Source organism: Argopecten irradians, chromosome 14, assembly GCF_041381155.1.
Source record: "Argopecten irradians isolate NY chromosome 14, Ai_NY, whole genome shotgun sequence".
Taxonomy (NCBI): domain Eukaryota; kingdom Metazoa; phylum Mollusca; class Bivalvia; order Pectinida; family Pectinidae; genus Argopecten; species Argopecten irradians.
Window position 1 is genome coordinate 8,870,312 of NC_091147.1, and position 15,878 is coordinate 8,886,189.

Here is a 15,878-nt window from a genome sequence, read left to right on the forward strand (position 1 = left end):
TCAAGGAAATTACTTCCACTGAGACGAAACAGGGTGGAGGAATGCTAATTACGATGTTTTGTTAAGTAGGTAATTTATAGTAGAAGCAGCAGTGTAACCATAGAAGGTCGTTTCTCCTAGTACACTAAACACTGTATTTTACCCAATAAACGCCAACGGCACTTAAATAATTGAAAAAAAATACTCAAATCTTAAACTGACCTGTGTAATACTAAAAGTTTGTAAGTTCAACCTAAAAGTAGTAACTTGGGTTTTAATTTACCTGAATTTGTATTTGGTGAGTAGATTTACCAGATGGAAAAAAATCTGTTTCAATTGTACTCAAGTACACCATTGTGACACAGGTTAAGGGATTGGGTGATCTAAAACCTCAGACGGAATGGAGCAAAAACAAGAGTTCAATTTCAAAATTCCAGGCATACATTTTAAATCAAGGTGTATTTCAAACATACACAATATATTTTACTTTAATTATGTCAGAAATTAGCTTTGCTTTCGTCATCATGACATACAAATTTGTCTGAATTTGAATTAAGCTTTTGAGACATAATAAAATGACAAAAACAATCGTCTGCATGAAGTTCAAATTTCTCATTTCTACATTCAGCTGATGTTAAAATCTGCCTGTTTTACAATTTACATTGACGTTTGATTACTGAACAGTAATTCATCATACTCCGGAGATCAGAGAGAGCTACAGGCCGTTTTTTTTTTTTTTTTTTGTGAAATCATTTATCCAAATTTTAAACAAAGAAAACATCTGTTGGCTGCCTTTATTGACTAAATATCACATGACTACAATTAATGACCTTGTAAGTGATCCATCTGTTGTAACAATGACCTAAAAACATACATGGACAGGTACTGAGTACAATATCGACCCATACAGGAGTATACCAATGTAAATAGATAATTGTTTGATGTTATGTCTATTATGTCATTTTATCGATTGTATTCATGTGGAGTTTGAGGTCAATATTTCAGGTAATAAAGTCATTGATTACAAAAAAGTGACTTTCTTTTATGTCGACGTCAGTAAGTGAGAAATAAGAATATAAATCAATGTTATCTGTCTATAGTGACCAGCCTATTGTTGTTTTTATCCAGCTAAGGTGATAAATAATAAACTTGTACCTGACAGGAAGATCTGAATGACTAATATAACCATTTTACAACTGTAATTACAGATTAGGAAGATTGGGTGAGGGGAGGGGGGATCGTATTGTTTTAGTTCTAAATGCTGAAAGTTTGATCAATAGAATGCCTGAAATTCAACAGTTTCTTCAGATCAGTTCAAATTAATGAGAACGAACTGTATATATGTAAGAATTAAGTGAAAAATTATTCCTCAGATATATCCCTTTTAAATATTGTGTTTTATTGTCGTGTTAATATGAATTATTATTGTGTTATTCATATGAAATTTCAATTGTCTTTTTCAGAGCGAATAGCAAATTTAGTCCAGATGTCGGAGAACAGTACAGTGCGTATACTGACAGACATCTATAATATCCCGCGAGAGGAACACCAGGGAATAGTACAGGAGTTCTATAACGAAATCCGACAGTACCTAAAGCACAAGAAACACATGACCTTGTACAGTGCGGTCGCCACATTTTTCGACAAAATATTCCCAGCAGTGTACAAAAACACACTAAACGATGGAACAGTGACGGTGCTGTCACAGGAACATAGCGATTGCCTTAGACACAAACGACAGGAAATCTCACCGTCGCCCTTTGGCATTCAGCCGTCCACCATATCGTACAAGTTAAGTAAGGCGCTAAACGTAGCCAAGTCTTACGTGGAAGTGCTTTCTCTGATTGTGGAGGCAGTCAACACAACTGATCACTTGACCGTCAACGGGAAATGTAAAGATCAGATGACACAGCTTCAGTTTTGTTCTCACTGTGAAAGTTACGTGGAGGCGAAACCATGTCGCGGGTTTTGTCTCAATGTCATGAGGGGATGTTTAGCGCAGTTGTCTACCCTTACCCCAGAGTGGGAGGGGCTCATCAGGCGAGGCGTTCGTTTGGAGGGTGGAATGAGCCAGACAAACGACATCGAAAAAATTTTGAATGGTGTCGATCGTAGCATCGACGCTGCCGTCATGCATGCTTTGGAAAGCGAGGACCTTTATGACAATAACGTGAGTACACTTTTTAAAATATTTTTGCCCCAAACTTTCTATAAATTCTAAAATAGATTGCCTATTAAGATTAAAATGATTTTTTATAAATTTGTTCGCAGTTTATTCCTAAGCAACAACAAAGGTCGCTATGGAGGCTTACTACATCAAGTGATTTGATTGTTTGTTGTGTGACTGATTTAGAGCAATAAAATTATGGGATGGTTGGTGTAGTAATTGATACAAAGTAACAATCTAAATCAAGTGTATACCAAATACTGTTATGTTTGGGTAATGAATGGAGTCTCCCCAACATCCAGACATTTCATTTAAACATACATTATACAAATATAAACGCCAACTTGCATAATGGTACGAGGGTGATTCGACATATATGGAGACCAGAGTTAGTCTATAGTCTTGGGTCGGACTACCCTAATTTGGGTAAGTTGTAGGCTACCCAGACAGTTTATACCCCTTACCCAGCCATCAGTCAGGGATCTAATTAAAGACCCACCAGATAGACAGACATTATCGTTGATTAAATAATCTATACCTTTGCACCTAAGATATATCAGGTATTGTGTAGGGCTGCTGCAGTATGCCTGACTCACAATTTATTCCACTGTACTAGTGAGACAACTGACTTTTTTACACCTATATTCAGACTGTCGCCTTGACATAGCATAAATTACTTTAAAGAAATGTTTAGTCATGGATTAGGAGGATAAATTCCACTCATACATACCTTACTTTCTTCTGTTCAGGTGTAATAAATTCCTTGTTATTCAAAAGTCATGCAATAATCTTTACATATCTTATTTTCTTGTTACGTGGATTTATCTTGAAATAGAAGTCAACGAAATCATCATGGTGACAGATATATCTTTTGTTGTACTTCATCTTTGCCAAAAAATCTATAATTAACTTGAAGACTCCTAATTGACCTTAAATGACCCCTTATTGACCTGATTGTCCCAACCTTGTTGATGTGATGCCATTAAGAAGCCTGTATTTGACCTTGATGTCATGTAATTGACATTTGACAGGTTTCCACCAGTTTGACCTCTTCCTTGTAGCTCATGGTCAAGTGTGGCTTTGATGGAACTTCTGTCTATTTATTGGACATTGATTACCAAAAATGGCTTCACACGTAACCATATAATGACAGTTTAGTATCTCTTTTTTTTTGGTTGTTATTCATTTATTTGACTTTAAAATCTTCAGGGATCTAATTATAAATACTGATTTTCAAAGATCAGATATATGTGGCACAGGGATAAGACATTAACTTTACATTATAAATTTGCAATAGTTTAATCTAAAAATCAAAGGAAACATTAGATATTGCTGACCAGCACTCTTTATGATGACCTTACATATTCCAATTTGAACTTTTGAGATTTTTTTTTGTATCTTGGTTGTCAAATGTATGTATGAGAAGAGCTCTGAAATGAACAATTTTGATGTTTCCTGTACGTGATTGTGACCTTGACCTCTAATTCTGTGGAGACATAGACCTTGAGGATGTAGGTATGTAAGTCTCAAATACCTGGCTACCTGGCCAGGTAAATCAATAAGGCCCAAGTCTCCAGTATTACCTACTTAGATATACAGTCTGAAAATATGGAAGCCCAAGAAGGTCATCTAGGGCAGAACTTCATAAAACCTTTAAAACTTTGGTTAGAGGTCAGAAATCAGAGGTCAGAGGTAAGGGTGACATAAACAAAATCTCACATTGGAATAAAAGGAATCGGTCCTAATACTGACTCTTGTCCAGAATCAGATTGTGTTCATTTATATTTGACTACAACACAGAGTTCAAACATACTTCTTTAGTTGTTTTTTTTCTTTTCTTTTGGTGAAGTATCTGTAGATATTATTAACCCATATCCTGAATGTCTGTTTATTTTACAAATATCAATTAAGCCCAAATTTGTCCACACATAACTCCACACATAACTCAGTTATGTACAGAATGTTTAAAAGGGTTGTTCCCCAACACAGTGAGGCCACTTATAAAGTAACAGAGCAGAATGGGACAGAATAGATGTTAAAATGTAATTGTATTTTGATAAATCATCTGATTCTCCGTGTTCCATATTGAACAGTGTGAACAGAGGGATTGAAATTAAATAGCTATATTCATACAGTTATTTGAATACCCGAGACGATAGTCTGTAATAAGTTAGTATGTACACAGTCTCAGAGGACAGAGGTGGGAGACTCCTGCCTATTCATAAGGCCAATGACAACAAGATTCTTGGTGGTAAATGTCAGTGAATGTCGATTGCCATTTATTCATATCTAACGAATAATGAACACAGAACTAGGGTACTATTTTTAAAATACTCCTTCGTTTATGGCACATGAAAGTGGAGATGAATTTTTTGTTTCTATTCTTATATACATGGTAATATTAGCAATTGGGGAGAGATCATGGTCGATAATTGTAGATAGGCGCTGCCTTTTGATTACCTAAATCTATCCTCCAATTAACAGCAAAAATAGGTGAGGGTCTTATTTTCAGACATCACCCCAAATTCAGGAAATTTGTTAAAATAGGTGGGGATCTTAATTTCAGACATTCCCCCCCCCCAACAAATTCTAGGATATGATAGGTGGTAGTTGGAGAAGGTCCTATTTGTGGTATAAGCATGAGATGTGGCTACATACCACCTGCCGATCTGTCAATTGTCGCGACATCAAAACTTGCAAAACTCTACTGTGTATATGGAATGTTATATAGAGTTAATCACAAGCCGGACATTACTGTTCACTATTGTTCAATGTTTACATAAGTACTAAGGTAATATTAGATTTCTTTTCCTTTTAAATGATTTTCTTACAAGACAATTTTTATAAAAAGTTTAAATCCTTGGCCAAGCTTGATGCGATATTGATTACTATTGAATAGCGAAGCCTCTCCCGGGCGATAGCAGTTTAAAGGGATGTTAAAGCTAGGTACGATGGTAAATATTTGCTCAAGATTTCTCAGTGCCATTGTGCAAATAGCCATGTTTATTTTGAAATACCGAACATACTTTTCCATCCAGTTCAATATATGTTGGACCCTAGTCACCCAAGCGTTTTGAAGATATAGGAGATAGGAAGGTTGTCAAGGATCAGACTGTTACATTGTTGGCGGATATTATCTGGCTTATTTCACCGTTAGGAAATTGGCCATAAATTGGATGTGTGGATCGGAAAAAATGTCTTTGTAATATTGTGTTCAGTTCAATCTTTTAAAATCTTTTGTGAAGGAATTTAATGAAAGAAATGGTAATGAATAAGGTATTTTGAAAGAAACAATGGTTAGTTCTATATTATTGCTACTAAAATTCAATTAAAACCATTTTGAATGTGAATGATTTCTCTCTCTCAGCTTTCTTTGTAACAATAATAAAAATATTTAAAACAACTTGTTTTGAACACAAAGAGCTAGATTTATTAGGAAATCTTCCAAGATTAGAACTTGTTACTTTTATTTAGTATCTTTTTGCCTTTAAAAACATGTTTCAACCTTGACTTAAAAGTATAGTAAGCAGGACAAAATCCTTCAGCATTTGATCTTTATGGAAACACTCTTTGTAAATTTTCCTTGGATTCAAATCTAAAAAAAAAGAAAGAAAAGAAACGGCTTTAAATGATTTTCAGGAACAAGAAACACATAACTGAAGGTTTAAACCTTAGGTTGACCCCAGGTCCACCCCTAATGTATACAATCTATTTTAGCTTGCCTAATGAAGACTTGTTAGTTCAATGTCCAAGGGAGTGAAAAATCAGTCTTTAACTGGAGGGAAATATTGATGGAGTGTCCAGAGGATTGGTCAGCTGATCTGGTCAGACATTGAAACTAATCAGGAATGGGCTCTAAGGCCAAAGGTAGATTTTTTTAAGGCCAAAGAACAAAATACTTGCTTTTTATGGTACAAAGGAAAGAATGCCTATCTGTCATTACGTATACTTGATTGTCCTCACCTGCCACGAAAGTAGGTGGTATGCATACTGGATTAATATTGTCCTCATGAACAACAGTTCTTGTTATTTACTGTATACTTATTTAACAAAATAAAATGAAAAAAAGTTATTTTTCTTGTGGGCCTTAAATTCAACCTTGAATCGTTAAAAAAAAATACCTGTTTTTCCTACAGATAATTCTATACATATCTAATAAAAAAAGTTTTCATTGACAGAAATTAGTAATTGCTTGGTCTTGTAAATTATTTCCAGTTAACTATATACACGATTAAATCAGCAATATTTTCCTAAATTGTTGCAGAACTGTCTTCATATACTTAATCATTATGAGACATTTCTCTCCAATAAAGGGAAGTAATTATGTTTATAATTTAGAATTAATCCTGAACATTTCTCTCGAATAAATGAAAGCCGATACTGTTGATTTGTGAAAAAAATGTCTTTTGGTTTAGAAAGAAACAGGTCTGTTAAGGTACATTATAGGTATGGAGGGTTGATTTAGTACATAGATATTAAAGATTTAGTCCAAGTTAATAGGCAGTGAGGAGCAGACCATGTATAAATTATTAGGTATATGTATGTATGTGTGTATTGGTGTATAAACAGTTTTATTTACATAATTAATATATATTTTTGTAATTTGCCATACAGTAAATTAGTTTACTGTGGAATGAATGCAGAATCAATATGGCTATATAGGTGTGGTAAATGTACCACAATTTTGATGAAGATTTATTATTCAAATGATGGAAAAAAGAAAGAGAATACCGCTGTTCATCTTCATATTTAAATGGAAGTAGAAGGTCATGTTTTATTTGTAAAAACAAAAGAGCAAATGCAAAATATGAAATGTTGGAAATTCGCGAAAAAGAAGAGAGAAGGTTTTATATTGCAAATGTTTTGGTTATTTACTACCCATTATCAGAACAAGTATGATTCAAATTTGTGTTTAAACGATGGCTGTAATCATGTAAAGCCATCACATTTGGTCATTTAAGCATTCTTAGAAAATGTTTCAAACATTGGAAAAAATATTAATTGTAGAATTACAGAAAAGAGATGTTTGGAATTACTTTAGAAATGAGTAATTCCCATGTTTGATTATTCGTAATGTGCTCAACTAACCGCACCACGATAATGATTAAAACCACAATGATGTGTCGTTGTAGATGAGTTGGTCGTGTTTGATGATTTAGGAGTATCGATGAAACTGTTGCTCTCCTTTCGTGATGTTATTCGCCAGCTGAGAGGAGAAATATTGATATAGCTAGCAGTGACACATCGTTATCTACCTGTACAAAGGATAATATTGAATGTCAAGTTGTCACACCTGATTACCCGACTCATCATCATGCATATCTAATTAACAGATTGGGACGTTTCTGTTTAATTGTTTCTGTTAGTTTTATACATGTTCGGTTTTAATTAATCAGAATGCTCTAAAACAAACTCTCATAGAAGAGCAAAAAAAAAAGGGAAAAAACGTACTTTAATGCTGTTTAACTGAAATCCTGAACATACAGAGAATAGTGTATCACCATAAAAACATTCTCATGTATATAGGAAATGGGGATTGGATAGATATTACCTTAATGTAGGAGAAAATGTTAAAATAAAGGAGTTTGGGTAATAGATGGGTTTGGTAAGGATGAGGAATGATACTTGGAGTTGACTCACAGTGTAAATGAAAAAGCATGCCTGAACATAGAAGGAGAATTAGAATATTTATTGATTATCTTACAGTTGACAATATTTTCTCAAAATAGTACAAAAAAAACCATGACTTAGCTGATGATATATATAATTATAAATGAATGTCTGTATTGCTTATCGACCAGAAGCGAAGTCTACCATTGAGTATTCTGCCTTTGTAATTACAGATTTATCACCCTTGCATGAAGTTATCGATTAATATTGTGACGTCATTATTTTGTGAGCGAAACTCGCGTCATTTTCTCTTTACTCATAAACACATGACATCACAATTATTACTTCCTCACAAGAACAGATTACTGTTATATGTAGAGACGGAATACATGCATGGATATAAAAGATCAGATATGCCAATCACCTTTTATCACCTCCCCCCCCCCCCCCTCACCCCCACCGACTAACGAGTATCACCTCCCCACATTAACACAGGTGACAATGTAGTTATGTACCTTACAAACCATATGAATTATGGGTACGGTTGTAAATTATCTTATTTGTGTAAAACATCGTCATGGTTATAAAATGTCTATAATGTGTATGACAATCATCAGTCACTTTAGTGCCTTGGATTCATACCCCGTGAAAAAGTATTGTTGCTGCAGGAGACAAAATTACAGTTAAGAATTATTCAAGGTTTTATTTATCGAGGGTGACCTGTTCATTTGAGCAACAAAATTTATATTTTATAGGTATGCGAATATTCAAATAGCAATAAAATATAAATTAATTCAATACTAAAAAGGCAAGTTAAAACATCCAGGTTCCTGAAGAGTACATGAATTAATTTTTTGTGTTAAATTGAAATTATATGAAATTTTTATTAACTTCTAGCCTATCAAAACCAATTATGAAAAATTTCTCAGGAATGACTTTTCATGTTTTGTTAAAAAATAGGAAGTTATAAGCTGAGGATATGTCATGTGTATGATAGAATCATGTATGATCTTATATACATATGGGTTATATGATGTGGGATTTGTGGCTTTGAATGCAATTGAAATGATTTTTTACTGAGAAATAAAACTTAGTCATATCAAAAGGTTTGTGAATTTCCTAAAAGCAGCAATTAAAGAAATATTGGAAAACAATCTTTCAGTCAATGTTGAGAGACTTTTCTTGAGAAAAGTACAAAGCTGTAAACCTGAAATCTTGAAAGAATTTGAAATTTGATTTTGTCCTTTATATCATTTTCTTCAGATGTCTTAGCTATGCTTTCATTATATTGACGACCTTAAAATAACTCAACATGCTTTCTGTAACTCATCATGCTTTCATTGAACGATCCGGACAGTAATAAGTTTTTTTTTTCTGCAAATGTCCCCAAAACTAAGGTTATTTAACCATAAAATCACTGAATGTATTACATTTCCTTGGTACATTATATATGCTATGTAATCTAAGCCCCATCTCTGCTAAACATTTCTCTAGCCTAATGTACCATTACAGTAATTTTAGAGTAACACCCCAAGTGTTAAGATTGGAAATGACACAGATTAGGCTAGGTCTTATGAATGATTGCATTGCATGTATCACCATTGTGAAAGGCTGAAAAGCGCCAAGATTAAAATCAAACATGTGTTTAGGAAGGGAAGATAAGATAGAAGATGATATGAAAGTCTTCTTGACACTTTTTTTGTTGTTGTTCTATTATCACAGTAGAGTACATTGAGTCTGAAAATCCTAAAGTTAATGACGTCATCAACAGAATATATTGATTCAAGTGAAAATATCTACCTGTCATTTGACTAGCTCAACTTGAGACTTCAGCAAATATAATGTCATATCTCCATGAAACTATTAACATGTTTCCTTTTGTAGTATATGTTATATCCCTATTTTTTTCTGTTTTGGCTGTAGTGTTATGTTATTTTAATTTTGTCAATCAACAACTGTATTTAAGCCATTATATTTGTGGCTTTGAAGGAAGCAGATATATTGTTAAGGAAACCTAAATGAAGTACAAGTGTTTTATGGTTAATCTGTATTCCAAAGGCTAGTTATATAACAATCATGGACAAGAGAGGTCATAAATAGTACCGTCAATTTATACTGAAATTGCTGACTCCTCGATTATCATAAGTCATTGTCTAAATATCTTATTATAGATGGGGTGAATTGTGGCTGGTGACTGCCATATATCTATCTAGATAGGTCAAGTTGTGTCTGCTTACTCAGACACCAGAAACAGGTTGTGTAGATTGCTAGGAAAACACAGGGCCCTGATTGGATAGAGAATCATTACAAAGAAATTTGATTGGTTACTAGCAGAGAACTTTGATTCAGACCTAAAGATTGCAGAACTAAGGTTTCTGAATGGTTAAAGTCAGGAAGAGACAAGAGTTCTGATTGGTGTAAAAAAAGTATGAAAATGATTGGTTATATGATGTGATTGATTCAAGGTTTGGCATTGGTTGAGGAAGGAAGAAGTTGCTGATTGCAGGTTCAGGAGACAAAAGGAAGATTTCCTATTGGCTAAAAATGCGAATTAAAAGTTCCTGATTGTTTCAAAAGACAAAATGAAGAGTTCTGATTGGTTAAAAATCATTAATCAATAATTGATTAGATTTAAAGCATATTGCATGCTTACTTTTGCTCTTATCACTTCTGCTTTAGTTTGTCAGTTGTCGGGGTAACAAATTTTCCAGTTCGTTATAGCCTAATGTTTGTCTTTTGAAAATGAAACATAGCCATGCTATTTATGCAGGTAGAGGTGTATTTTCCGATGAAAAGAATATAAATCTGTTAAGTTCAAGGTTCGGGCCAATGTTGTAAAATAGTTTTTGTATGAAATACATAAATTTGTGAAATTTCTATTTAGCTGTGGTTTAATCCAATAGACACACAGCATAGACTTTACACCTGTGTTACTGGTATAGCTTCGTTTAAATCATAAACTCAATGTTTACCTATGTAGTATGACTGCTATAATAATTTCTCTATAAACGTCACACAGAGTGTGTACATTGTTGACTGTAGTAGCAAGGGTGGGGTTGTTCTTGTGACCTGAGTCAAGAGGAGTGAAGTGTATGCCAGAAGATTTGTGTCGTAAAACATGAGTGCTTATATTGCCAGCAGTATTGTCATAGAGAATTATTTTATAGCAATAGAAAATATTTCATTTAAATTAGCTTTGTTTAATAAATCCTATTTAACTTATGAGTTACATAATGTATGAGCTAGTACTTCATTTGTGTTCAAAATTTGAAGAAAGAAACCTGATTTACGAATGAAATCTAATAACTGTATGCACTAAGCAGGAAATATCAATATTTATTTTAATAAGCTACACTGTTTGGTTTGATTGTTTTAATGCCCTATAAAAACTGGTGTCTTAATTTAAGGACATGCTAGTATTTAGATGGTGGAGTAAAGCCAGTATCCAAAGAAAAAAAAACCCCACCCTCACCTCAAATTACATTACATTAACACAGGAGACAAAGGGAGATTATGTGCCAATATCATTGTTTCCAGCATCCAATATCTAGCATTAATTAGCTAATCTGAATCCTGCCTTAGGGACCACCTCTGTATAAAGGCCACCTGCCTTAGGGACCACCTCTGTATAAAGACCACCTACTTATTAAGACCACTTTTCCCTTTGTAGTCCTGTACCACTAATATACTTACAGGATGTTAAATATTTTATACCCTGTACACGAGGAACCTTCATACAGGTAAAACTTACGACAGGAAAAACAATTTTATACCTGTACATAAAGCTAAGATCAAATATATCTATATACATATCAAATAGATGACGATGCTAGTCTAGGCTACATCTTTGTTCATTCTATTAATACATGTATGGCTCCGGTAGTAAACTTTTAAGATTCAGAACTGATAAACCACATCAGAATTCAATGGGATGATGGCTGTTCTTATGCAAAGATTTTCAAAATTGAATTTTTAAAACCTTTAGTTATATCTGTATATTGGATGAGTGGACATAGATACTGAAGCATATATTACAGCGGCTTTCATTGTTAACGTTTAATTTGGTTAATTATCCTATTAAGAGCCAGGAGGAAATCCACAGTACCCAGAGGAAAAGCATTTGATCTATACTGTCTCAGTATCTGGAAACTGTTTCACGTGAGATTCAAACTCCGGAGATGTTAAATTAGACTTGCCAAATGAAATTATAGCAATTTATATTTAAATGCTATGAACGTTAATAGATAACAAGTAAAATATCCTTCGTCTGTGAATTTTATTCCAAAGTGAAAGCTTTGGGAGTTGGTAGTCTGATAATTAACCTTTCAGTATATATATAGGGTTTACCTGTTGAATGCTGTATCCATCAGTCTTATCACCGGAATGGCAGCTTTTAAGTGTTCAGGTGAAAACCACAACTACCTTAAAAACGCAGAAAGCTGAGAAATTAAAAAACAGTAGTCTTGTAAGAAAGATAATAAAAATATTGAGAGAGAGGAGTTATGTTATAGTTCAGTGTTATACTGGGTGGTCTTGTAATGTGGAAACACACTGGCATTTTACCTGAGTCAAAATACAACATTCTTTTTACCAAACAAAAATTTCACTTGGTTTACGATGTTGGTAAATAAATCTTTGCATGATTGACCTTTAGAAATGCTGAGAAGAAGGCAATGTCTTTTTGTCCCTAAGAAGATGAAGAAAGCTTAAATCCCAAATAGGACGTTTTTCTGACTCGGTGGTAGTAAAATACGACTAGAAAGGATCTTTTTCTTCTTGCCTTAAGTGTAGTGTTGTTGATCTCTGTGACAGCCTGACTCGACAGTCTAAAACAAAAGATTCAAATTTATTGCTGGATAGGGTTTATCATGTGTGAGAGACATCCCTTAGAATATCACTGGAAATATGAGTGATTCATCTGTGGCCTTGTAAGTCACATTTGTGAAGAAATCAGTCTAGCATGGATGACAAAGGATTCTACTGTCAAAAAGGTGACATCAAGAATTTTGATTGACATGATGTCATTAAATTTTTATCAAATTTTAGACAGATTTTCTATTTTTACTTCTTTTTCCAGCCATTTTTGCTAAGCTGTTGGGAGAAAATCTGAGCTGTGACCTACCATGTAATGATGAACTGAATGCCACATGGTGACAGACAGCATTGGGGAGGGGGAGGGAAAAGTGTTGAAGACCATGTGTCCTCCTTTCTCCTGCAGAGTAATATCAGGATTTTTCTAACACTTTTCCAAGCTTTCAGACTCTATCCCCCAACCCTCCCCCTCTCCATGACAATGATGTCATCTGGCACATTATTCTAGACAAAGAACGTTCCACTTTTCACCCTGGGGTGGGGGTGTAGATTACATAATTAATACATGCTACGAAAATAACCCTGCACTCATGTCAAAAAAGGTCTTCCCACCATGACACTGACATTTACAGTAACTGCCAGCGTTTAATGTATACAATCATAAACAAATCAGCTTCACATCATTTGCCTTACATTGCAGTTACTCCACATAACATATTTGTTAACTGCATTTTTCTTTTGATTAAGGTTTCTGACATAAATTATGAACTTAACTATTCAAAACATTATGAAAAAATGAAATCAATAAGGTCACACAGAATACTGAGTTGTTTCCCTTTACCATGAATTATTTTGCTTTGGACATGATTTATCTCCCTAAGTTTTGTTTACAAGCCCATGTTTGTGAATAAGGCTCCTCTACTCTTCATTTTCAAGTTGAAAAATAATATATTTATCTCCTGGACTACATATAATAAAAATACGATTTTATTGTGTAAACTTTGAGAGGGAAATCAAAATCTCAACTCAGAATGTGTTTAGATTTATAAAAAGTGTGTACACTAATTTGTGAATAAGATTAAAAAGACATAGAAAGAATAAACATAGATAAGTAACTTGTTTAATGGCTAAACACTGGTGAGGAATGTTTGACTTTAATGTTTGAGCTGTTGACTGAGGAAATGTTTACGACATTTCAACACCATCAGTTTATTGATGATCAGAGGTCAGTGGAGTTGTGAGCAGAGTTCCACTAGGGCTCCATAAACTAGGCAGGCGATGGTAGCCGACATGTGAGGCAACCATTTATATTTGCCAAAGTTTAATCACACACTTGTCAAAAATTTGGGCTGTAACGACCTCAAAAAAAAATTAGGGAAAAAAGGCATGAAATATTATCATTGAAATATTTTCAATATTTTCATATAAACCCCCCAGGGTTTATAGATGTTTTTGTGAGGCTCGATACTTTCTAATATCTTGATGTTGGGTTTTTCATTTTTATCATATTTTCTTGTGTGTATACAGACATTTAACCTCCATGATAAAAAATTGATAGACCTCAAAAGCAGTGGTATGCATGCATGGAACATTTTGGGCCATTTTGCGGTGGTTCAGAAATGAATTTTCATTGGAAATATATGGAGGAATTAACTAGACTGAACAGAACTGTTGTAGAACATTGAAGAATTTTGATTAATATTGGATATTTTATCAAACTAAAGAATTCTTCAAAAAATGTATTCCGATACAAATACCATAAGATGAATTTATTTTGAAACAATCTAGAGGTAGATGAATGAGTCTTCAAATAAAAAAAAATCTCTGATGGGAGATAACTCAATTATAAAATGAACATTAAGATGCCCCATGTACTTTTAGGCTTAAAATACCTGTTCTTTGAAAGGAACACACATTTTTAGGTAATGATTATTGGCTCCAATGTCATTTTTATTGATGTAGACCGGACTTTTTGAATTACGACGTGAATTCTGTGATTGAATGGTTGTGTATTGATGTCTGTGAAAAGCCCCACCCTGAATGATTTACACATTGGTATTTGGTGGTAAAAGGTCCCTGATAAACACTATTTAAGTTGACACAGTTATCACTAAAAGTTTAAACTCTTATTTGGCAACCAGCAAGTGTTTTGCCTACTCCAGCAAATTGGTCAACGTTTCATGAAGAATTGGCAGGTTGTTTCAGTGAACGTTTGGTCCGTTTTTAGGACAGATTATAACTGTCTGTTATCACCAAAAACATCGTAATTTATTATTTACTCCCAATTACTATCTGATTACAGTCGAAACTCCCTAGAGACCAACTATTGAAGTTCTTAGGAGTGAAAATCACTTAACTAAATTAGGCTTGTAGTCATCCAGTTTAATCATGTTATTTGTATGCTAATCAGTTGTACATTGTTCTATATTGTGAACTGTGTTTATGGTAGCCATACATTTTCAGTAATTGAGTAATTCAGCTGCCTGAATTTTTAGGTTGAATTCATCAGGAATCGCATTTCCTATAAATAAATCTATGTAATTGATTTCTGAACAATTTTACAGCTTATAATTGCATTATTGAGTTTTTGCAGAAAATGCTTTTGGAAATTCCAGTTGTAATTATTCTTTTTTGTTGTTGTTCACTCAAGTTGTTTCTGTAGTATCACAGCGTAGATATTCTGATTTACTGTTAATTTTCTTGAAGATTACATCACAATGCCAACTAAATATTCCACAACACATTACTTTATGGGTGCATAGCGTACAGTATATATAGATAAACATTTCCTAGCTTGGACAGTTTGATTCACATTGTGATTAAATATGAAATCCATTTCACAGACTTAACAATTTATCCGTCCAGTCAATGTGGACATTTTTGATAAATAAGTTCCAGTGTTTATATCAACTTAATTTGACTACAACAATGCAAATGTTAGACGTTTTATGGAGAAATTACGGAAAAAAATATCAATAGAATTTGGTGTAACTCGGAAATCTAGACTACATGTGTAGTCACTGGCAATAGAATGCATGTTTGGATTTATGATAAGAACGAACCATTGGCTGAAGCAGCCATATCACAGCGATGTGATTATCACAAATATCTATCCCCATATTGTAAATCCTTAATTGGTAATTGACCACACATACAACTCTGTAGGCTGTACCATTAGATACAGCCCTTTTATCTGTAAGAACAGTTTCAATATTCAGCCAGTACAAAATACACATTTCACTATAGGATAAACAAGTTACGTTGGCTAGTCGCCAGGAACTTTCATTCCTAAATTGTGTCTATGCCAGGT

General features: G+C 33.8%; 1 protein-coding gene across 1 annotated transcript in view; it reads left to right on the plus strand.

Moving 5' to 3' along the window:
* LOC138307786 (glypican-5-like) overlaps positions 1-15,878 on the plus strand; it is a 106,799-nt gene that overhangs the window by 46,167 nt on the left and 44,754 nt on the right. The window contains exon 3 of the mRNA XM_069248669.1: positions 1,443-2,149. Coding sequence (XP_069104770.1) covers positions 1,443-2,149 — 707 coding nt within the window. The remainder of the gene's footprint in view (positions 1-1,442; positions 2,150-15,878) is intronic.